The sequence below is a fragment of the Vulpes vulpes genome, chromosome 15 (assembly GCF_048418805.1).
Source record: "Vulpes vulpes isolate BD-2025 chromosome 15, VulVul3, whole genome shotgun sequence".
NCBI lineage: Eukaryota > Metazoa > Chordata > Mammalia > Carnivora > Canidae > Vulpes > Vulpes vulpes.
The window spans coordinates 118453667-118477655 of NC_132794.1; the positions used below are offsets into that span (position 1 = coordinate 118453667).

The 23989-nt window shown below is 63.2% G+C and overlaps 2 protein-coding genes and 1 long non-coding RNA gene across 3 annotated transcripts; 2 read left to right on the forward strand and 1 right to left on the reverse strand.

Annotated features, from left to right (window-relative positions):
- Positions 1–237: 237 nt before the first annotated feature.
- SCART1 (scavenger receptor family member expressed on T cells 1) lies at positions 238–11796 on the forward strand. The gene is given in 14 exon segments (XM_072738141.1): positions 238–363; positions 1988–2305; positions 3026–3322; positions 3900–4208; positions 4531–4836; positions 4916–5272; positions 5408–5716; positions 9371–9508; positions 9511–9666; positions 9837–9905; positions 9981–10295; positions 10477–10524; positions 10947–11084; positions 11498–11796. Coding segments are annotated over 14 exon segments (3126 nt in total). The 5' UTR covers positions 238–296.
- Positions 11797–16771: 4975 nt separating this feature from the next.
- LOC140595597 (uncharacterized) lies at positions 16772–20145 on the forward strand. Its single transcript, XR_011997311.1, has 2 exons — positions 16772–17903; positions 19339–20145. It is a non-coding gene; the product is annotated as an uncharacterized lncRNA (long non-coding RNA).
- A 1641-nt stretch (positions 20146–21786) lies between these two features.
- On the reverse strand, positions 21787–22746 carry LOC112928841 (olfactory receptor 13A1-like). The gene has a single exon (XM_026010724.1). It carries the CDS (start codon positions 22717–22719, stop codon positions 21787–21789), a length of 933 nt encoding a protein of 310 aa, XP_025866509.1. The 5' UTR covers positions 22720–22746.
- Positions 22747–23989: the final 1243 nt, after the last annotated feature.

Here is a 23989-nt window from a genome sequence, read left to right on the forward strand (position 1 = left end):
ACTGTGGGGTCTGAGTCAAGCTACCCTGTCAGCAGTTACCAGTGTGGGAGGAAACCCACAGCCTGGGCCCCTCCCTGATATCTGGCAAAGCTCAGGGCTGCCAAGGCCATTGGTTGCTCTGCTTAGAGATAGAGAGACAGACCCTTGGTACATTCTGGAAAGGCCCTCACTGTCCCCATTGGCCCCTGGAGGCCATTGGTGGCTCCTACTTCTGTATATCTGATTTTGGACTGTACTGTCTGCCATTGCATCAGTTGGGCGGCAGGAGCTGGCTGGGCCCTGGGGATCACAGGGCCATGAAGGCAGTTCTCTGGCCCTTGGGACTGGGGACCCTTCTCCTCACTCTCGAGGCAGCCCCCATTGGTAAGTACTTCCTTCCTTCATCCACGGGAGCTTCTGAAGGCAGCAGGTGTGTAGAGCCTGGGACCCTGGGGTGTCTCTCTGGCTCTTGCTCAGCCCAGAGGTGGATGGGTCGTCCTGGGACAGGAGAGATGTGGCATCCTAAGCATGTACCTCTGGAGACGCTTGCTCTAACGACTGAGCAGCTCTAACTCCAGGGTGAACCTGGGGTGCAGGTCTGGGTCAGAGAGTGGATGGAATGAGGGGACATGGCTAGTGTCTGGTCCCAGTGACCCCCATGGACAGGAGATGCTGATGCATCTGCCGAGCGGCTGCTCCATCTCCTGTCCCTGGGGCTGGGCTGGCAGGAGGCAGGAAAGCCGGCTGTACCTGGCAGTGAGGGTGACCTTCAGCTCAGGCTGGGGCAAGGAAGAGAGCCACAGTTCCGGGGAGCTACAATAGCAAGGTGGGGGGCACAGGGGCGTGGGGTGCTGCTGGGTCCAGAATCGTGGGCAGGAAGCTGTTCTCCCAGAGGGAACAGCATGGAAAGGCTGGTAGTGAAAGAGCAGCCCCTGGGGGGCACGGCACACCGTGGCACACGGCCTCGGACTGGGTGTGGCAGAGTGTGTGAGAGCCCGGGTGTGCATGTGTGCATGTGTTGGGCAGGGTCACAGGAGAGGGTAGCAGTGTCCAGTGCCCTGGAAACTGCTGGTGATACAGGGCCCAGCCCAGTGACCCCAGAGCTGGAGCAAGGGTGCCCCGGGCGGTAGTGGCAGGCATCTGTGGGCAGTGTGCAAGCTGGAGGGCATCCCGTTTCATCTTAAAGATGCAGACAGCCACGCACATCTATGTCCAGAGAAGCGTGGTGGGAAGGCGATGAGGAGGCTCTGGGGAGGGTGCTGGGGATCAGTGGAGACGCTCAGGTGTCGGCGAGAGGGGCGGGTCGAGGGCCATGCCTTCCTCTGGCCCTGTGTGGGGAGTCTGCCCCTGTCTCCTCCCTCTGTGGGTCCAGGATGGGCCCTGGAGGTGGTGTGGGGTGGCCCAGGCCGGGATGTAGACTCCTCTGTGGCTGCTGTTGTGTTTCTCCAGCACCAGCCCCGGAGGGGGGTTGTGAGGATGGAGGCGGGAGGGGCGGTGCAGGACAGACCAGGGGGCAGAGGCCTAGGAGGGGTTCAGGGACACCTCGGTGGTCCTGTGGACTGGGCCCACTGGCTGGGGTCTAGGGAGCTGCTGAGACCCCGAGACCCGAGGAGGCCGGCTTGGAGAGCGGAAGTAGAAGGGAAGGTGCGGCCCAGGTGGGTGGGTAGGGGTGAGCAGGGCACGGAGAGAGGTGGGGTGTGAGTCGGAGCCGCAGGGCCTCTGCAGGAAGCGGGGAGATGGTGATCGGGCGGTGGAGCAGGGTGGTGGGAAGGGCCAGCCCAGGGGACTTCCTTGCCTGGGGGGGGTGACCCACATCGAGGGGCCCCAGAGGGTTGGCAGAGCAGAGGCTGTGGGGGACGGGGCTGTGCATGGGGGCAAAGGGCTGCGGGGCGGGGCTCTGTGTGACCCCACCCTTCACCTTTCTGGACTGCGAGCCCTGGGACAGGCCGGGCCTGCCTCTACCCCCGGCGCGCCTCTGAGGCCGGCCTGTCCTTCCGTCCTGCTGCAGGTGGGCCGCCGCACCTGCGGCTGGGGTACAGACACAGCCCCTGCGATGGAGTGGTGCTGGTCGGACGCGACGGGGAGTGGGGACATGTGTGCAACCAGGAGTGGACGTTGGCGGAGGCATCCGTGGTCTGCAGGCAGCTGGGCTGCGGGCCCGCCGTGGGCGCCCCCAAGTATGTCCCGCTGCTCGGGGAGACGCTGCGGCCCCGGCTGCACAACGTGTCCTGCAGGGGTGACGAGCCCTCCTTCTGGGACTGCAGCCTCGGGGCCTGGACGCAGACCGCCTGCCCTCACGAGTGGGTGGTGGTGGCCCTGTGCGCAAGTAAGTGGGCGCAGGAGGGCTCGCGCAGGGAGCAGGCCCGCTGGGGGGACCGTGGGGACCAGACCCCTTCCGCCCTTCGGTTAGGGCTCCTGTCCTTCCCAGCCACCAAGTGCTGCTCGCGAGGCGCTCTTCGTGCAGAGGGTGCGGCTGGGACGGAACCGGACAGAAGTGCCGCCGCCCCAGCTTGTTCTCTCCCAGGGGGACGCAGTGAACAGACTCGGGAAACGGCGATTGTGGAACGTGGGGGGCAGGAACCAGACAGGCGGGGCGGGCGCCCCCCTGTGCCCCAGAGCCGGCCGGGCCCCCTCCGCCTTCGGTGTCTCGGCCTGGCGGATGCTGTCCCTGGGAGGTCCCCTGCAGGGTCTCCCGCTACCTCCGGGCCTGTGCCCCAGCAGCCTGTGCCTGAAGCCGGCCCACTCCGGGGTTCAGGGGCCCCGCTGGCGGAACACGCAGGCTCCTGGGTCACCACACGGTCTCCAAGTCAGGCACAGGCCCCGGTGAGCGGGGACGCTCTGGGTGGGGGGCCCTGGGAGCGGCAGGACCCCTGTGACTGCTCAGGAAGGACCCCTGTCAGCGCTGCACTGACCCCTGGAAGGAGCAGGGCTGGTCTCAGGCTCGGCCCCGGGGCAGGGACCGTCGTGGCCCCGGGCAGGCTGGTCCTGGAGGCAGGCCACAGGGCGGCAGTGTCCCCACCTCGGTCCCGTGGCCTGTGCTCCCCAGACGGCACTTTTCGGGAGATCCGGCTGGTCAAGGGCCGCAGCCCCTGCGCCGGGCTCCCCGAGATCAGGAACGTGAACGGCGTGGACCGCCTGTGCGGCCTGCACGAGGAGGAGGCCACGGTGTTCTGCGGGGAGCTGGGCTGCGGGCGGGCGCTGCAGGCCCCCCGACGGGCCGCGGCTGGCAGCAGCCGGTACATGACGTGCCAGGGCACCGAGCCCACCATTCGAAACTGCAGACTCAACAACAATCTCCGCGGCGGCTGCGACTTCCAGCAGGACGCCGAGGTGGTGTGCTCAGGTGAGGCCGTCCCCCCGGGCACCTGGGAGAGGGGAGAGGCCGGAAAGCTGTGGAGCCCGGCAGAGGCCCAGACAGGAGCACAGGGGCCCGGGCGGTGCCTCACCCAGTGGGTGCCCGCGTGTGCCGGCCCTGGCTCAGGGGCCGCGGGCCGGGGCTGTTGCCCGTGCAGCGCGCGTCAGGGGCTGCTGCCGGCCTCCTCGCAGTCCTGTCTCAGATGGCCAAGGGAGGTGGCCCTCTTGGGTCCTGCCCGAGCCCCGGGAAGCAGGAAGGCCGCCCTCCTGGGTGCCTGGGCCTGGCCTGCAGGGGCACACGGGGCCTGGAGGCCACCGCCCGGGCGGGCAGAGGCTGTGACACCTCCAGGTGGGCTCCTGGAGGAGGTGACTCTGCCCTCTGCCCTCAGGAAGTGACAGGGACCCCTGCTCCATTCTGGGTGCGGGGTGCACGGGCCCCTGCTGTACCCCTGCCCAGGCCTTGCGGCCCGCTGCCCTCACAGGCGGTCTGCCCCTTGGTCCGTGGTCCGGGCCGTGGCCGCAGTGTCCCTAGCGGACACTCATCCTGAGGCTGTGTGTCCTCCCAGGACACGTGGAAGCCCGCTTGGAGGGTGGCGAGCACCCCTGTGCCGGGCGTCTGGAGGTGAGGCGGGGCCTGACCTGGGGCACCGTCTGTGACGCTGACCTGGACCAGGCCACGGCCCATGTGGTGTGCCGGGAGCTGCGGTGCGGCTCGGCGGTGTGGGCCCCCGGCGGTGCACACTTCGGCCCCGGCTCCGGGCCCGTGTGGACCGAGGCCTTCCGTTGTGTGGGCAACGAGTCTCTGCTGTTCCACTGCCCTCGGGGGCCTGGGCACCAGTGCGGGCACCGCCGCGATGCTGGGCTCAGGTGCTCAGGTAAGGCGGGCCGGGAGGGCCCTGACGCTCAGCCCTGCCCCTCCCCTGCCAGCTGCGTGCTCACTCCCCCTGCGGGCTCTAAGCTGGGTTCCTAAGGGAGCCTCCTGCCCGGAGGGGGGGTGTTCCTGCGGGTGGAGGGAAGGGGAGGGGTGGACGGTGCCCCCAGGCTGCCCCCCACGGCAGGCACAGGTGCGCAGAGGTGGGACCGGGCGCGGAGGCCGCGGGCAGGGAGCTGGTCAGGGAAGGGCACAGCTCTGGGGCCACCACCAAGACCCGGGCCTGGAGGGGCAGCGGGGACGCTGACACCCCCTGCGCTCCTCAGAGTTCCGGCTGGTGAACGGCAGCGGCGGCTGTGAGGGGCGCGTGGAGCTGCAGGTGCAGGGGGCCTGGGCGCCCATCTGCGCCGCCCACTGGGACTTAGCGGATGCCACCGTCCTGTGCCACCAGCTCAACTGTGGCAGCGCGGAGGCCACGCCCCCCGGAGGCCACTTTGGGGCCGGGGACGTGGGCATCTGGCCTGACGCCTTCCACTGCGCGGGCACAGAGCCCTACCTGTGGCACTGCCCCGTGAGCACCCTGGGCAATCCGGCCTGCGCCCCGGGGAGCGCGGCGGCCGCCGTGTGCTCAGGTGAGTGGGCGCGGGCGCCCTGGGGCTTCCGCGGGAAGCAGGCGCCCCCCGCGACCCCGAGCGGCCTCCCTGCCCCCAGGTATTCCGCACGCCCTGCGGCTCAGGGGCGGACACAGCCGCTGCGACGGCCGCGCGGAGGTCTCCCTGGACGGCGCGTGGGGCCGCGTCCTGGACGCCGCGTGGGACCTGCGCGCCGCCGCCGTGGTGTGTGCGCAGCTGGGCTGTGGCCGGGCCCACCGGGCCTACGACGCGCCCCCCCCGAGCCGCGCGCTCCCCGTGGGGCTGAGCCGCGCGCGCTGTCGGGGCACCGAGACCCGCCTGACCCAGTGCAACGTGTCCAGGTCCGCGCTGGTGCCCCCGGGCGCCTCCCGGGACGCGGGCGTGGTGTGCTCGGGTGAGTGGGTCCCGGCCCCGCCCCCCGCCCGCCCGACCCAGGGCGCCGCTGACCCCGACCCGGGGTGCACCCCCCGACCCAGGGCGCCCCGACCCAGCCCCCCCCACCCAGGGCGCCCCCGACCCCGACCCGGGCGCACCCCCGACCCCCTCCCCGCCGTGACCCGCTTCTCCGCAGGGAGCCGTCGCGTGCGGCTGGCGGGGGGGCCCCACCGCTGCGCGGGGCGCGTGGAGGTGCTGCTCGGGGGCGCGTGGGGCACCGTGTGTGACGACGGCTGGGACCTGCGCGACGCCCAGGTGGTCTGCGGGCAGCTGGGCTGCGGCCACGCCCTCCGCGCCCTGGGGGCCGCGCCCTTCGGGGCGGGCTCCGGCCGCATCTGGATGCGGGAGCTGCGCTGCGGCGGCCACGAGTCCGCGCTGTGGCGGTGCCCGTCGGGGGGTGCGCAGGGCTGCGGGCACAAGGAGGACGCCGGCGTCGTCTGCTCAGGTCCGTCCCGTGGAGCGTGTCCGGGGCCGCGGGGGGGGGGGGCGTCGCGCTGTCCCTCCCCGGAGCCCCCGCCTCGCCTGCGGGCCTGGGGGCTCCTGCTGCAGCGATGCCGGGGGCCCAGCACCTTTACACGGCCTGGGGGGGGGGGTGTCCCGCGGGCTCCTGGGTCCCGGGTGTGCTCGGAGGTGTGGGGGGGGGCCGGGCCAGCCCTGCCTGGGGTCTCTCACCTGGGGGGGACACCTTGAGGGGGGCAGGTCTGCTCAGAGGTACTGGGGGCCTGGCCAGCTCTTCCTGGGGTGTCTCACCTGCGGGGGAAGGGGCCGGGGGCCGGGGCGGGCTGGACCAGCTCTGCCTGGGGTCTGTCACCCCTGCTCACAGGCTCACCTCACAGTGAGTGGGAGGGTCTCTGTCTCAAACTCTTGGGACCCCTATTTCAGTGTGGCTGGGCTTTGTCCAGGGCTTTGCAGGTGGTGTTTGAACGTCTTTGTGTCTTAGCTCATGCTGTGGGACGCTCTCTGCATTGCCCTCGCGGGGGTGTGGCCTTCTTGGGTGACAGTGGTGCCTTATTGGGGGTGTGAGCCCTGGGGGTCTGCTGGGGCTGCCCCCCACGGAGGAGCCGAGCATTCACTGTGGCTTCTTTCATCCCTTCCAGTCCTGGTTTTGCTTTAGGAAAGTTTTCCTCTGCTTTGTCTCAGAGGATGGCTCTGTTGCAATCACGTGTCTTCCAACATGACCTGTGGCCTCATTATTTTAGCTCTTCCCTGTCGCTTTTATTTATTGTTTTTGGGGGAGGGGCTCCGGAGACCGTAGGTGTGCGCGTCATTGTTTTGCCGGGTGCAGCACCGCTCTTGCTGGACTCCCTTCTCAGCTTGGCCGGCTCGCCTTATGGGCTCCCGCGGCAGTGCTCCCTTGCTGACTGAGGGGCCTCGGCTGCGGAGGGCGGGGGGCCCTGTTGCTGCGGCCACTCAGCATGGCAGCAGCGTTCCAGAGTCGAGAGCAGAGGCCAGCGAGGTGCGGGGGCTCCCCAGGCCCTTACACTGTTTGCTCAGTTGGCTGACGTCCCAGGGCCAACCCGGATTCCAGGGATGTGGGTGCAGGCAGGAGATCTTGGTGGCCACTCTGGTCACCTATCATGGATGCACTTCCTTCAAGTGTCTTTTTTTTTATATATATTTTTAAAAAAATTTTTATTTTTATTTATTTATGATAGTCACAGAGAGAGAGAAAGAGAGAGAGAGAGGGATAGAGACAGAGACAGGAGGAGGGAGAAGCAGGCTCCATGCAGGGAGCCTGATGTGGGACTCGATCCCAGGACCCTGGGATCACGCCCTGGGCCAAAGGCAGGCGCTAAACCGCTGGGCCACCCAGGGATCCCCTTTCGAGTGTCTTTTATTTTTTTATTTTTATATTTTTTTAAGATTTTATTTATTTATTCATAGACAGAGAGAAAGAGGCAGAGACACAGGCAGAGGGAGAAGCAGGCTCCATGCAGGGAGCCCGACATGGGACTCGATCCTGGGTCCCCAGGATCACACCCCTGGCTGCAGGCAGCACCAAACCGCTGCGCCACTGGGGCTGCCCTTGAGTGTCTTTTAAAAGCTTATTTAAATTTTAATTTGTTATGACCCTGTCATATGCAATTCGTATCCTACTTTCTCCACTTATCCTGTAGACGTATTTTTGATGTATCATGGACTCGTATAATTTTGAAGAGTTTCCTGTGCTTTATTATGGGTGATATCGTAGTCTCCTTAATACGTCTCCCTGTGGTTGGAGTTGCCCCACTTGAGGGTAACGTGATGATGTTTGGGCCATGACCAGCCAGGGCTGATGTTGTCTCTGAACATGGAATTCTGTGCTCATTCCTGTTTTTTTTTAATTTTTAAATTTTTTATAGTCACCGCTAAGTTGATCATCTAGTACACAAGGATTGTTCTATATTTGGTTTTTCAACAATTTAAATTCAATTAATTAGTGTATAGGTAGCGTTCAGGGATTCATCAGTTGCCTATGACACCTGGTGCTCATGCCATCCCACGCCCTCCTTCCTGCCCGCCCCCCAGGAACCCCCACCCCGACCTCAGCGACCCTCAGTTTGTTTCCTGTGATTAAGGGTCTTGCCACAGTTGGGCTGTTGTGGGCCTGGCTGCTGTGAACACTGGGGTGCAGGGGTCCCTTCAGGTCACTACACCTGAACTGTGGTTGGAGTTTCTTCTGTTTCTGTCCTTTGCAGTGAAAGTGGTGTTAACGTCCTCTATTTTATTATTATTTTATGTTATTTCATTATTATTGATGTTCTTCTTCTTCTTCTTCTTCTTCTTCTTCTTCTTCTTCTTCTTCTTTTTCTTTTATGTGCTTCTTTAATTTTGTGTTTGATTGGTTGATGTAATTGGCTGCTCCCATGTTAGGGGCATAAATATTTACAATTTTTAGACCTTCTTGTTGGATAGACCCTTTTATTATGAAATAGTGCCGTTCTTCATCTCTTATCACAGTCTTTGGTTTATAATCTAATTTGTCTGATACGAGGGTTGCTACCCCTGCTTTCTTTTGAGGACCATTAGCACGACGTATGGTTTTCCACTCCCTCACTTTGGACCTGGAGGTGTCTTTGGTCTAAAATGAGTCTCTTGGGAGGCCTGGATGGCTCAGAGGTTTAGCATCTGCCTTTGGCCCAGGGCGTGATCCCGGAGTCCTGGGATCGAGTCCTACATCAGGCTCCCTGCATGGAGCCTACTTCTCTCTCTGCCTCTCTCTCTCTCTGACTCATAAATAAATAAAATCTTTAAAAAAAAAAAACATAAAATGAGTCTCTTGCAGACAGCATATCAATGGGTCTTTTTTAAAATCCAGTTTGACACCCCCGTGTCTTTTGATTGGGCCATTTGGCCCATCGACATTCAGAGTAACTATTGAAAGTTATGAATTTAGTGTCACTGTATTATTACCTATAAAGTCTCTGTTCCTTCCTGGTCTGTCGTACTCTTGGGCTCTTTCTTAATTTAAAGGATCTCTTTTTAATATTCCTTGCAGGGCTGGTTTAGTGATCACAAATTCTTTTAGTTTCTGTCTGTCCTGGAAGCTTTTTTTTTTTTTAATTTTTTTTTAAAATTTATTTATTTATGATAGTCACAGAGAGAGAGAGAGAGAGGCAGAGACACAGGCAGATGGAGAAGCAGGCTCCATGCACCGGGAGCCTGATGTGGGATTCGATCCCAGGTCTCCAGGATCGCGCCCTGGGCCAAAGGCAGGCGCCAAACCGCTGCGCCACCCAGGGATCCCAGTCCTGGAAGCTTTTTATCTCTCCTCGTATTTTGGATGACTGCTTTGCTGGATAAAGAATTCTTGGTTGTGTAGTTTTTTCATTTAGCACTTGGATTATTTCTGTGTTTTGAATGGTTTCCAAGGATGGATTTCTGGATAATTACTGACACCTGCTAAGATGTTTCATCTGGGGATTAACCCTGGTCACCTGAGGTTAAGCGCCCCCTGCATCTCTGGGGTGGGACATTGTCATGGGGATGCACAACCGATTTAAGGTTCACACAGGGGCTCCCGGGTCGGATGCCCCTGAGTGGCATTGATCTTGGTGCTGGGACACTCTGACTTTGGCCTTCAGAGATGTCCCCTGGCCCGAGTGCTCTTGTCTTCCAGAGTCAGTGGCTCTGAGGCTGCGAGGTGGCACCCAGCGCTGTGCTGGGTGGCTGGACGTGTTCTACAACGGCACGTGGGGCGCCGTGTGCAGTAATGCCCTGCAGGACATCTCCATGTCCATCATCTGCAAGCAGCTGGGCTGTGGGGAGCAGGGCTGGCTGGAGAACAGGCCGGTCCCCACTGGCTCGGGCCCCTCCTGGGTGGACAACATCGAGTGCCGCAGGCTGAGAAACTCTACGCTGTGGCAGTGCCCCTCGGCGCCGTGGCACCCGCAGTCTTGTGCCCCTGGAGAGGAGGCCTGGATCACCTGTGCAGGTGGGACCCTGCAGGTTCAGGAACAAGCCACCTTCAGGGGCTGCCCTCGCTCCATGACTCAGGGCCCGGGGAGGGTCCCGTGGGCTCTACAAACTTCATTCAGAAGCTTCCCAGAGCATTTACATGGGATAGTGACTGTGAAATCCTACAGGAGTGTCAGAGAAGATGATGCAGGATTCCGGGGAGCCCCTCAACTGCTCGTCCACCCACAGCTGCCCAGGTACCCCTCTGCTCGCCCCCCTGTCCGCTCCTCACCTTGGTCCCGCCCTGCAGTGACCACAGCCCCCTTTCCCAGGGGAGGCCGTGCTGCGTGTGCGTGGGGGCGAGGACGGCTGCTCAGGCCGTGTGGAGCTCTGGCACGCCGGCTCCTGGGGCACCGTGTGTGACGATTCCTGGGACCTGGCGGATGCGGAGGTCGTGTGCCGCCAGCTGGGCTGTGGGCCGGCCGTGGATGCGCCCACAGGAGCTACCTTCGGGCCGGGCTCGGGGCCCGTGTGGCTGGATGAGGTGGGGTGCCGGGGCAGCGAGGCGTCCCTGTGGAGCTGCCCCGCGGAGCCCTGGGGACTCGGAGACTGCGGCCACAAGGAGGACGCGGGCGTGCGCTGCTCCCGTGAGTGGGCGGTGGCGGGACAGGCGGTGGCAGGTTGGCTGGGGGCCAGGGTGGCCGCCGGGAGGGGTGCCCACTGGGGGCTGCCCCGGTGGCTCTCCTGTGTGCGTCGGGCTCGGGCTGCGAGGTCCGGCTGGGGCCTGCGCTGCTCCCCTCACCTCAGGCCGCTCCCCTTCTCTTGCAGGTGACAGGGGACCCCCGGCCCTACCGCCCGCTCTGGCGCACACACCAGGTAGGCTGCTCTCGCTCGGGCTCGGCTCACGCCCTCCTGTGTGGCCCCCCCCGGGGCCCTGCGTCGGCTCACAGGGGCGCTGGGGAGTCTCCCGTGGGCGCTGAGGCCCCCCTCAGCCCCTCGGGATGCCCGGGCCGCAGCCCAGGCCCTCCCAGCCCCTACTCTGGAGTCGCTTTCATACCAGCTGGGGGTTCTGACCCGGGAACAGTGTGGCCTTCCTCCTGGCCCCCACCCTCCCCTGCCGCTCTCTCCTGACCTCTGCCCCATGACCTCAGGGCCACCTCTGGGGGAGGAGCGCAAGGACCATCTGTCCTTTGGGGGCCTCCCCCACTCTGAGCGCCTCGGGTGGTCCAGGCCCAAGGTCACAATACCCCAGGCACATGGGCGCGCAGGGGAGACCCCGCCTGTCACTGTCCCCACAGGAGCCCCCCTGGCCCATCCGCCTGCCCTCAAGGCTGGGAACCTGCCCATGATGCTTTGCTTTGTCCTCGGCACCCTCCTGGTGGCCGTCTCCCTGGTCCTGGGGGTGCAGTGGTACCGCGGCAGGAGAGCCCGCAGGGGTAGGTGGCAGTGGCCGGGAGGTCTACACGGGGCTCTGGGGGTAGGCGGGGTAGGCGGGGTAGGCGGGGGCGTGCTCTGAGACCCAGCCCATCGCGGCCTTTCCTGTCCTGGGACCCGCTCAGCGAGCCGGGTCCCACCTGGACCCCACCTGTGGTGACTCCTCGGTGCCACTCTAGGGCCTATGAGTTACAGGGTCGGGGGACCCCATCCCTGCTCAGCTGCTGAGGGGCCCCCATGGGCTCCCGATGCCTTGTGCGGCGCATGGGCTGGAGCCGGGCGGCTGGTGCTGGTGTGTCGCTGTCGCGTGCGGCTGCAGCAGAGGGGCCAGGCTACTGTAGGGCACCCATGGGCCGGCGGGCGGGCGCGGCAGGGGGAGTGCGTCTGCTGGACGGCTGAGCTGTGGCCTTCGCAGGTTCCAGGATGTGGGGGAGTCTGCCCTCAGAAGGCGTTTATGAGGACATCGGCGCCGTCCCCATGGCGGACCAAGGCGAGGGACCCACAGTATCCGGGACCCTGGCCCTGGAGGAGGAGTATGATGACGCTGGGGAGCCGGAGCTGGGCGCCGAGGACGAGGAGGAGGAGGAGGAGGAGGAGGAGCCGGCGCCCCTGAGCCCCACGGGTGTGCACCTCTGTGCCTGGGCGTCTGTCGCGCTGTTCCTGCTCTACTGCTCCTACGCCCGCGGCTCCGCTCTGGCCAGCGCCTACATTTAAAGACCCCGAGAGCCACCTGTCCGTGTGTCCATGCCTCTCAGTCCAGCGTCACAGGCTTGCTCGTTAGGAGGCTCGGCCGTCCCTTCAAAGTTGCCCCAGAGGCTGGAATCTTCCTGCGGGTGGATGTGGAGTTAGGAAGGGTCCTGGGGTTTTCTTCAGGTTTCTTCTTCTGGCTGCTCCCAGGTTCTAGCACCTTGTCCTGGTGGCTGTGATGGGGGGTACTGAGCATGTGGGTGGGATGTGCTGTGACCCTGGGCCACCGTCCTGGGCAGGTGGGGGGACGCGCTGTGACCCTGCGCCACTGTCCTGGGCAGGTGGGGGGGACGCGCTGTGACCCTGGGCCACCGTCCTGGGCAGGTGGGGGGGACGCGCTGTGACCCTGGGCCACCGTCCTGGGCAGGTGGGGGGACGCGCTGTGACCCTGGGCCACCGTCCTGGGCAGGTGGGGGGACGCGCTGTGACCCTGCGCCACCGTCCTGGGCAGGTGGGGGAGACGCGCTGTGACCCTGGGCCACCGTCCTGGGCAGGTGGGGGGGACGCGCTGTGACCCTGGGCCACCGTCCTGGGCAGGTGGGGGGGACGCGCTGTGACCCTGGGCCACTGTCCTGAGCGGGGAGGCGGGGGGACACGTTGTGACCCTGGCTCACCCTGTGCAGTGACCCACGAGGGCCCAGAAGGCGTGGGGCACTGAGCCACGGGCTCGATGCACCTGTCTCTCTAACGCAGGTGTGGCCCCTTCTGGCCGCGGCCCCGGAGCCCCGGCTGAGACGGACGACGCATCCCGCCCGAGGCGGTGAGGACAGGGAGCTGGCCGTGGGGACGTCAGTGGGACCACAGTGGGCAGCGAGCCCCCGCCCTGGCAGCTTTCACTGTCCTCATTTCAAAAGCAGATGCCATTAAAGTCCCTTTGGAGTCACTCCTTTGTGCCTTAATTCAGCTCAGAGACATTCCTCAGAGCCCGGGCTTTCTGCGCTCCGCACCCACCTGCTCCTGGAAGTCCCCCCACGCCGGCGGGGGATCATGGGGGAGCCAGCGGTGTATGGGCTCACCCCACCCTGATGGCACCCATCCCCAGTGCACCTCACCCTGACCACAACCCTTCCCCGACCACCCCCTCCCTGACCACCCTCTCCCCATCACCCCCACCCCGACCACACCCCCTCCCGACCACACCCTCACCTTGATCACCCCCACCCCGACCCCTCCCGACCACACCCCCACCTTGATCACCCCCACCTGGACTCCCCCCGACCCCCCCCACCCCGACCACCCCCTCCCTACCGCCACACTGGACATCCCAGGGACAGGGGTGTGGGGAGGGTGTAGCCCAGGAGTGGGTCCCTGGGGTCTAGAGGAGACAAGTGAGTTGCGGGAGGTGGGGTGGGGGTCTGAGCATGACAGGGGACCCGGGAGACCGTGGGGAGCAGAGCGGGCCGGTGGGGGGGTGCCCAGGGCCCAGGACTCGGAGGAGGCGCGGAGCTCATCCCTCTGGCCACCTGTCTGCACCTGCTGTGCCCAGACTGTGCCCCACGGCCGTGCACCCCACCTGCTGGCCCCCCCAGGCTGTCTGTGGGGCGCTGGTGGGGCGTCTCTGGTGCTAGGCCGGGCTGTGGTTCGCGGGGTGCCCAGGCTGCTGCCCCGCGGGCTTCCTGGCCTCTCCCTCCAGACTCTCCACGCCTCCCACTCTGGAAACCCGGGCGGCCCCCCGGACGCTGGTCGGCGGCAAATCTCCCGGAAAGCAACCCCTATTGATCTTATTCTGTTTATAAAATAATACACATTTATTATTGCAAGTTTAAAAACTCCTGGAACCAAGAAAGAGAATGGAAACACTTGTGCGCTCAGAAGCGAGCCCCTCAGCCTCCGGGTGTATGTCCGGGAGGACGTGTCTGTCCGGACCCCGAGGCGTGAGCTCCAAGCGCGGGGCCCGGGGTGCTCGGCCTGTGTCCCGCGTGTGTCCCACGGGGCGTGCACCTGCCTGTCGGCCTGGGTCCGCACGCGGGCCTGCCGGGGTGTTGGCTCCTGGCGGGTGGCACGTGTGGCTGCTTTTCCGAGAGGCCGCGCTCTCAGAGGGCTGTGTGCCGCTTGCGGTCGCTGACCACGGCCACAGAGGTTTCTAGGCCGTCCCATCATCCTGCCGCCTCGAGATCCAAGCTCGGGGTGTCGGTCTCTGGAAGGTGACGAGGCTGTGGCCCCGGAGCCCGCACCAGTCGGGTTGCTGCCCTTGGAAGAGACTCCAGAGAGCGCCCTACGCCTGCCTCTCGTGAGGACCCAGGTGGGCTCCCCCCTCCCCGGATCTGCCTCCAGGACTGTGGGCTGCGGGCCCCCCATCCGTGGTGTCCCACCCGAACACACGGACAGCCTGGGGGCTGGGCAGGCCCTCCTGCCTCTGCGGGGCCAGGCTGGCCGCACACCGTGCTGGACTGAACGTGTTTTCGGAGTGAGGACACCGCCAGGACCCAGCCCTGACGAGGCTGGAGGGGACAGCGTCCTGGCTCCTGCACCGCGGGGCGCACGGGGCTCGTGCAAGAGGCAGGGCGGCGCTGGGGTCACAGGCAGCCCCACCAGGCCTCCCCACCCCGGCTGTGCCCTTCTCACTCCTGCGAGGTGGTACGAGGAGGGACGGAGCAGCCCCGGGGGCCACCCGCCCCGGCCCACTCCTGCGGGGCGCCCGGGCTTTGTGTCCAAGAGGAAGCTTGGCCGGTGCAGGCCTGAGGGGGGCCTTCCCAGAGCTGCCCAGGGAGCAGAGGGGCCGTGGCCCTGACGACTTGGGCGACTCAGGGGCCGACTGTGGAGTGGGGGGAGGGCCGAGGCCTGACCCTGGGCCACGAGCCCCTGGGGCCTGGGGACGAGCCTGTCACTTGCACAAACGGGGCGGGCGGCCTGACTCAGGCAGAGCGACAGTGCAGCCGTGGGCAGGGGCCCTGCCGGCACCAGAGCTGTTTCCCACGCAGACAAAGCGTCGGCGCACAGCCCACAGCTTGCTCCGGGGCTCCGGGGACCCAGACTCTGCGCTGCTGACCTGCCCGCCCACCGCCCCGAGCAGCAGCTCAGGACCCTTGGAGCCCCTCGGGGGTCGTGGGCCGCCGACCCCTTCCCCGTGGCCCCTGCTGACGTCCTTCCCCCGAGGCCGACGACCGCGGGCCCACGGCCACAGCTCCTGCGGGACGGGACCCACTCCCCGCGGTGGCTGCCGTAGGGTCCGCACCCTGCTGGCTTAAAACCACAGACACCGGGCGCCACCCAGGGGTCGAGGCTCCACCCCTGAGCCCTGGCGCGGGTCACCCTCCCTGTCTGAGCCCGTGGGAGGGTCCCCGTGGCGTCCCGCGTCTGTGTTCACGGCGATCCTGACACGTGGCTCGTGGACGCTCGGCTCCAGTGTCGTCTCCACCGGCCCCCGGCTTCCCCTGCATCCACGGCCGGGGTCTCTCATCAGGACCCCAGTCAGGGGGGTCAGGGCCCACCCCAATGTGGCAGGGCCTCACCTCGGCTGCACATCTGCGGTGACCCATCTCCAAAGGCCACGTGCAAAGGCTCTTGTGTTCAGACTTGAACATATGCTGGGGCGTCTGGGGCTCAGTCACCGTCCCAGGGTCCTGGGGTAGCCCCCATGTCGGGCTCCTGCTCGGTGGGGGATTTGCTCCCCCCCCCACTGCTCCCCTGCTCACACGCGTCCTCATTCTCTCTGTCAAATAAATAAATAACACCTTAAAGAAAACAAGACATGAGCGTGTCTTTTCAGGGCACACAGTTCAACCCACATGTGTGGATTAGGACCGGGTTAACTGGCTTCTTTTTTTTTTTTTTTGTAATATTTGATTATTCATTTGTGATAGACACACACACAGAGAGAGAGAGAGAGAGAGAGAGAGAGGCAGAGACACAGGCGGAGGGAGGAGCAGGCCCCATGCAGGGAGCCAGATGCGGGACTCGATCCCGGGACCCTGGGGTCACGCCCTGGGCTGAAGGCGGCGCCAAACCCCTGAGCCACCCGGGCTGCCCCTGTTAACTGGTTTCTGAGGAGTTCGGGGTACACCTGGAGCACAGGGGGGGTCTTCATGCGTGGAGCACAGGAGACCCGCTGGGCACTGGGCCGTGGGGCCGTGAGCGTGTCCCTGGATGGGCGAGTGGCTGGAGCCTGTTGTAGGACGGAGCAGGGCAGGATGACCCATGGGATGGGCCTTGCGGGGTCGGGGGCCCAGGACGCGGCGCGTCAGGCGGTGGTGACTCTGGGTTGTGTGTCAGTTCTTGGCCACAACGTTGGTGACAGAGAAGCACGGAGTGGGGGGGTGGGGAGCCCTGGAAGGTGGGGCAGGTACGACTGCGGGTCCCTGAACCGGCCCCAGCCCCGTCACCCTGACACGCTCGGAAGTGAGACCAGCGGGGAGGGCCCGGAGGAGCCCGAGGACTGCGTCAGGGCCGCCACCTGCTCTGCAGGGTTGAGGGCGGCACGGCCCTTGGGGATCCGTGACATTGGCATGAGGTGGAGCGGCCAGCCAGGGGCTGGGACGCCGTCAGAGGCAGGCAGCTGCCAGGATTTACGGCTCAGGGCAGAGGGAGGGTCGGGGGCGCAGTGGGGGGCGGGGGGGCTAGTACCGGGGCAGGTGGGACCTGGGGATGGAGGCAGGCTGGGAGCACGGGGTGGACAGTGCCCCGAGGAGGGGGCTCTGACCCAGGCAGGCTGGTGTTATGGGTGGGGGGGTGGGGACACTAGGACGTCACAGATCCAGCGGTGGCCCATCCCCAGAGCTCGGGGTCAGCAGGAGACTGTGACCGCGATGGAAGAGCTGGTCAGCAGCAGCTTTGGGGCAGTTCCAGCGTCCGGTGCTGGATCCCCCGGGAGCCGTGACGCCCCCCTTGGGCAGCAGGACGAGCGTCCACGGGGACCTGGGCTGCGACTCTGCAGAGGCGGCGTGCCCCGTGTGCGCAGTGCGGGCCAGTGAGGTGGGAAGAGCACGGCCAGCAGGCACGCCCAGCTGTCACCGACCCGACAGGTGACAGCCGGGCACGATGTCCACAAGCCTGGTGTCCAGACAGGTGCAGGGGTCCCAGGCCGCGTGGAGGCCTTGACATCACCGTGACCTCTGGGAAGGGTGACGGGGCTCCCCCGGGCGAGCTTGACCCTCGGGCTCCTCGGGGACTGGATGCGGGGTCGCGCTGGGGGCGCTCAGGTCCGCAGAGTACACGGACTCACTGTCGGTTTCAGGACTGCGGCTGGGGCGGCTCACGGGGCAGAGGACACAGCCGAGGAGGCCACGGTGACAGCGGGACGTGGGAGGAGCGGGTGGACGTGCCGCCGCCAGCCCGTGGCCCAGCAGGTGTGCGGGGAGTGGGCGACGGGGCGGCCGTGGGACCCCAGGGACAGCAGCGCCTGGGGGATGTGTCCTGGGAGGAAGCCAGTGGCCTCCAGCCAGAGGTTGCTCAAGGACGATGACGATGGGTCCAAAGGAGACAGAGCCAGCTGGACGCGCTCCCGCCGGTGACATCCCGACCCTTCAAGAGCCAAATAGTGAACAGTCACGCGATTTTCCCTCTTGTGACCTTTGCGCCCCGTCCCTCCCTTTCTCTGTCACCTTCAGGAAAAGGTGACGACGTGTTGGCTCGGAGCGGGCTGTGGGGGCGAGCCTCCCTGGTCCCCGCGGCCCCCAGGCGCTCTGGAAGGAGGCTCCAGCCAAAGGGTCCCTACGGTGACCTCGGACGCCCCACGGCCTCCGCGTCCCCGGGGCTGGGTCTGGGTCCCACCGGCCTTACGGAGCCTCCGCTTCTCCTCGAGCAGCCGCTTGTGCGGGAAGCGGGGCCCCAGAGAGCGCGGTGTGCCGGTTGCCCGTCAGGTGTGCAGGTCGCCCGTCAGGTGTGCCGGTCGCCCATCAGGTGTTCTGGGCGCACGCTGAGTTTCGTCAGCTGGTTTTTCTGCATCCCAAGGATCATCGTACGCGTCGGTGGCCGGGGGGAAACGTGAGCTGTATTGGTTGAACCAGCCTTCGCCCTCGGGCTGAGCCTCCGCGGCCGCGGTGTTCATCGTTTGCGCGTTATCATTGATCTGTTTTCTCTTCTTATAATATCTTTGCCGCGGGTCTCGGAACTCAGGGCCCTGGTGGCCTTGTCGGGTAAGTCAGGATTGCTTTAGTCTTTCCCCTCCCTGGAAGATGTTTTGTAAAATCAGAATTCTTCCTTCCTAAAAAAAAAAAAGAATTCTTCCTTCCCTAAGTCTCTGTTAGAGAACCACACACAAGACTTTCATCTCCTTCTGAATCACCTGAGGCACGACACTCTGTGGCTCTTGCCCACAGATGCTTCCACGCACAGCGTTTTGCATTTTAGAGCTGTCGTCGGGGTGCAGGGGTCCCGGCGTTTCCCTGCATCTGTATCTTTGGGGTAAATCCCCAGCAGGGCAATTGCTGGGTCGTAGGGCAGATGGAACTAGGGGTGGTGGAAGGGGAGGAGGGCAGGGGGTGGGGGTGACTGGGTGAGGGGCACTGAGGGGAGCACTTGACGGGATGAGCACTGGGTGTTATTCTGTATGTCGGCAAATTGAACACCAATAAAAAATAAATTTATTAAAAAAAAATAGAGCTGTCATTGCACAGCCTTCTGGCTCACACACCTTCCCTCCCTCCCTCCCTCCCTCCCTCCCTCCCTCCCTCCCTCCTCTCTCCTTCCTTCCTTCCTTCCTTCCTTCCTTCCTTCCTTCCTTCCTTCCTTCCTTCCTTCCCTCCTTCCTCGTAGGGGGAGGAGGGCAGAGGGGGAACCTCAGGGAGACCCGGCTCTGCGCTCAGAGCTCGGTGCAAGGTCCATCCCACGACCCTGGGATCACGACCTGAGCCGATGCCGAGCCGGCTGCTCCCCCGCCTGCGCCCCCGGGCGCCCCGGCTCGCACAATTCCTGGTGATAAGTCAATATTTTATCTCTGTTCCCTCATATGTGAGTCTTCCTCTCCTTCAGCTCCTCTTGAGAGTCTCTGTTCCGGGTCAGACTGGGTGATGGTGGTCACGATGCGGAGTCAGCGCGTGTTTGTGCTGCTCGGGGTGACCCTTGAGATCGCTGGACCTACTAAATCTTTTGTGACCCATTTCCGTTGTTGTTTGCACCCCCTTTTGGGTGGTCCACTTCCGGCTGACAGGCGGCTCAGTATCCCTCGTGGGTCAGCGGAGACGCTGGTTTCCCAGGTTTCTGCTTGGCCTCCGTTGCGAGGAGCGGCTGCTGCTGTGTCTGCAGAGCCACCACTTGCCGCACAGCACTTTCCATGTCGACACGTCCGATTTGGCTTTTAATTAAGCCTCTGCATTTTTGTCTTCACTTACACTCACTTTTTTAGCACGGACCACGGGCTGCTTGGATGCGGTTACAGATTCCGTGTCCTGGGCGTGTTTTGCTCTGTCTGCTCACCGACCTGCCCCCTGATCTGTCACGCTTCGGTTCTGCCCCTTTTGTCTGTCTGTCATCTCGAACGGATGCCGGACGCATGATTTTGTGTTGTCATGCACTTTAATCAGTTTATTAATAATATCTATTTGTAATATTAAGCTATTGACTTTTTTCCAGAAAAATGCCGCCTGCCTCTGTCGCGTTTCTGGCCGGAAACGAGCGGGTCCCGATCTGTTCGCCTCTGGGAGGCTCCTTGTAGGTGCTTCGGGCGGAGTTGGTGGCCTTCGCTTGGGCTGGCAGGGCCTGCATGGGCCCGGGAGCCCCTCTGCGTCCCCTCCTGAGCACCTGCAGTCCTCGCCCCTGGAGGGTGGCCGGCACACGGCTTAGCTGAGGAAGGACGAGCCGATTCCCAAGAGACACCTGGTATTGCCAGCATTGGGGGGGGTGGGGGGTGGGTGTGCAAGTTACGTCAACAGTGAAATAAAATTTCTCCTTTGGATTGGAAATTTTGGTGAAGCTACGGGAAAATTAATACATTTGTACATTATTTGCATTTTGTGAACAAAGAAACAAAATTTGACAGTTTCCATAAATATCCCTTCCGTGATGAATTCCGCCTCCCCCACACTGTGCTCTGCATAAATACTCAGTGCTCACGTACTTGTAAAAAGATTCAGTGTAGTATTTTTTTTTAAGATTTATTCATTTATTCATGATAGACATAGAGAGAGAGAGAGAGAGAGGCAGAGACACAGGAGGAGGGAGAAGCAGGCTCCATGCACCGGGAGCCCGACGTGGGATTTGATCCCGGGACTCCAGGATCGCGCCCTGGGCCGAGGGCAGGTGCTAAACCGCTGAGCCACCCAGGTGTCTCCAAGTGTAGTATTTTAATAACAGAAAAATGAAATAATCCAAACCTCCATCAATAAATACCTGACTAAATAAAATTACTTTGTACAATAAAAAATTACAGAAATCTACAAATGGCGTGACAGACAGCTATCCAGTATTTGTTTAGCGACGCTCAACAAAAGTTTTCTGGAAGAATGTAAAAGAAGAAATTAACGGGGATTCCTCTGGAGGTCGAAATGGGGTGTGTGTAAGCGGTGAGCGCAGATCCGGGGGGGACCAACCACCTGTGGAACTGTTTTTACTCTTCCTGGAACATTTTGCAGGGATGAGACCTAGGTATCTGCTCTTACATAGAAGGAGAAGTGGGGAAAATAATTCAAGGTTGGTTGCAATCACGGTCTCCGGTCGCCTGTCCAAGCCGCTGAGGTGATGCGGGAAATGAGGGAACTTCACGGCTTTACGGGGCAAAATCAGTGACAGTTCAGAAATAGCACCGAGCACCTGCAGAGTTGGGAGATGAGCCCTGAGTGGTCTCCAGGGAATCCGGGGAATCATGCACGGGAAGGGAGGGGGCTTGGTGGGTTCTCCGGAGGAACAGAACGAGCAGGAGGTACTCAAGCGCTCTTGGACTCGTGAGGATTTGCACTCATATCTATACACACGCGCACACACGTTACATAACATGCGCACACACGTATACAACACGCACACATGTGTAGCACCCGTATAGACAATACACGTGTGATGGCCTGCGTGTGTGCCGACCGACCGTACGGTGAGTGGGTGCATATACACACAGAGGCACATTGGGAGGTTTATTTTTTTCTTTATTTTTTTAAATAAATTTATTTTTTATTGGAGTTCAATTTGCCAACATCTAGAATAACACCCAGTGCTCATCCCATCAAGTGCCCCCCTCAGTGCCCGTCACCCCGTCACCCCCACCCCCTGCCCACCTCCCCTTCCACCACCCCTAGCTCGTCTACATTGGGAGGTTTATTATTGGGATTGGCTCGAGTGTTCGTGGAAGACGAGAAGCCCCACTGGCCACCGTCTGCCACCTGCAGACCCGGAGCAGCTGATGGCGTGATTCCGGCCACGTCCAGAGGCCTGCAAATCAGGGGCAGTTTGCGAGCACGATTCTGAGTCTGGAAGCCGAAGAAGCAAGTACACCGTCCTTCTCTTTTTTGTCCCGTCCTGGCCTCCAGGGGCCTGGTGATGCCGCCCCGTGCGTGAGGATGGTCTGCGATCTTCACGCCCGTTCAGAGGCTCATGTCTCCCAGAGACGCGCTCACAGACACAGCCCGAGGTGATGTCTGGGCAGCTGTCCTGTGTCCCAGAGCCCAGTCGGGTCGACACAACGAAATCAGCCGTTGTAGGAGTTGCGTCCTCTGCAATTCGAGGCCAAGATCCGGTGGCCTGAGCAGAACCTTGGGGAGCCTCCCGGGGGCATGGGTGACGGGGCTGAGTCAGCTCCCACGTCACGACGGTCAATAAAACGCGGGTGGGACTCCGAGTCAGGGTGCAGCCCAGGGATCTGCGAAGGAGCCGCGCGTCCCATGTAGACTAACGAGTGTCGTGTTCCGGGAGCTGCAGCCCGTCAGTAAGAGGTGGCCCAAGCCACCGCTCCCCGAGGCGCCGTAGGCAACTCACAGGGGAGTGTTTGCCCGGCAAAGCCGTCTCGAGGGTGTCAGCGCCAACTCGCGCAGAGAGAGGGTGTTGATAGCGGGTGGGGTGCATGTCACGGGGTCGCTGGTCCGAGAGCCCCCCCGTTTACAGGCTTTTGACCACGAGCGTCAAGACCTTCCTGAGGGCTGCCTTGACCTCCTTGTTCTTGAGGGAGTAGATGAGAGGGTTCAGGGTGGGGCTCACAGTGGCGTACAGCACGGCCATGACCTTGCCCATCCCTGGGGAGTAGCTGGAGCCAGGGCTCAGGTAGGTGTAGATGATGGTGGAGTAGTACAAGGTGACAGCGGTGAGGTGGGAGGAGCAGGTGGAGAAGGCTCGCTGCTTCCCCTCGGCTGTGCGGATCTTCAGGATGGTGGAGATGATGAAGCCGTAGGACACCACGGTGAGCAGGAAGTTCAGCATGGCGAAGAAGATGTCGGCCATCACGGCCATGACGTCGTTCACGAGCGTGGAGGAGCAGGAGAGCACCAGCACGGGGGGGATCTCGCAGAAGAAGTGATCGATCACGTTGGGCCCGCAGAAGCTGAGCCGCGTCATCAGGCAGGTGTTGACCCCGGCGCCCAGCACGCTGATGCCCCACACGGCGCCGGCCAGCGCCGCGCACACCCTGGGGCTCATGAGGGAGCCGTAGCGCAGCGGCCGGCAGATGGCCACGTAGCGGTCGTAGGCCATGGCCGTGAAGAGCAGCACCTCGCCCGCCACCGACCACGACAGGAAGTACATCTGGGCCATGCAGCCCCCGTAGGAGATGCTCCTCCTCTCTGCCAGCAGGATGTCCAGCAGCTTGGGCACCACGGTGCACGCGCAGGTGACGTCCAGCACAGACAGGTTGACCAGGAAGAAGTACATGGGCGTGTGGAGCCGCGGGCTGGAGGCGATGGCCGCCACGATGAGGAGGTTGCCGCCCAGCGCCGCCGCGAAGAGGCAGAGGAAGAGCGCGAAGAAGGGACCGCGCAGCCGCGGCGTGTCGGAGAAGCCCTGCAGGATGAACTCCGTCAGCAGCGTCCGGTTGCTCATGGCGCGGACTGGCCTCGGCTCCCGGCTCTGCGGCTGTAAGACAGGGCGCAGCTCACGGTCCGCGGTCCGCGCCGGGGCCCCTCGGGGTCCCCCCACCCCGATCAACGACAGCCAGCTCCTCTCAGGAAGGGGCAGGAGTGCTCCATCCCCCACCTCCTCCCTCCATCCTCCACCTCCTCCCTCCATCCTCCACCACCTCCCTCCAGTCTCCACCTCCTGCCTCACCCTCTGGCTCCTCTCTCCAACATCCACTTCCTCCCTCATCCTCCACCTCCTCCTTCCATCCTCCACCTCGTACCTCCATCCTTCACCTCCTCCCTCCATCCTCCTCATCCTCCTTCCATCCTCCACCTCCTCCCTCACCCTCTGCCTCCTCTCTCCAACATCCACCTCCTCCCTCCATCCTCCACCTCCCGCCTCATCCTCCACCTACTCCCTCTATTCTCCACCTCCACCCTCATCCTCCACCTCCTCCTTCCATCCTCCACCTCCTCCCTCATCCTCCACCACCTCCCTCCATCCTCTGCCTCCTCCCCTCATCCTCCATCTCCTCCCTCACCCTCTGCCTCCTCTCTCCAACATCTACCTCCTCCCTCCATCCTCCACCTCGTACCTCCATCCTCCACCTCCTGCCTCCATCCTCCACCTCCTCTCTCATCCTCCATCTCCTCCCTCACCCTCTGCCTCCTCTCTCCAACATCTACCTCCTCCCTCCATCCTCCACCTCCCGCCTCATCTTCCACCTACTCCCTCTATTCTCCACCTCCACCCTCACACTATCCTCATCTTCCACCACTCCCTCTATCCTCCACCTCCTCCTTCCATCCTCCACCTCCTCCCTCATCCTTCACCCCCTCCCTCCATCCTTCACCACCTCCCTCCATCCTCCACCTCCTCCCTCCATCCTCCACCACTTCTCTCCATCCTCCCACCACTACACTAAGGACAACCCTCCCACACCTCAACATGGCACACTGTCCTCCCACAGTGATGGTCTGACCTTGTCATGTCCCTGCTGGAGCCCTCAGAGATGATATCCAATGTCTCCAGGGGGCCTTCAAGTGTCACCATTTCCCATCAGGCCAGCATCACCCCTGCTTCTCTCCCCTGCATCCCTAAGTGTCCTATCACACTTCCTCTGCCTGACACCCCCCCATCCCTTCACACCCCTTGATGACCTGCCCCAGACATGAGATTCCTCCTCAGGAACATCGGAGCCTTACGGAGCCCTGGCTCTGGACAGGGGGACGGTGAATGATGCCAGGGGAAG

Bases quoted from the DNA above. Each gene is read 5' to 3' on its own strand.
- LOC112928841 (XM_026010724.1), bottom strand. From the start codon at position 22,719: ATGAGCAACCGGACGCTGCTGACGGAGTTCATCCTGCAGGGCTTCTCC.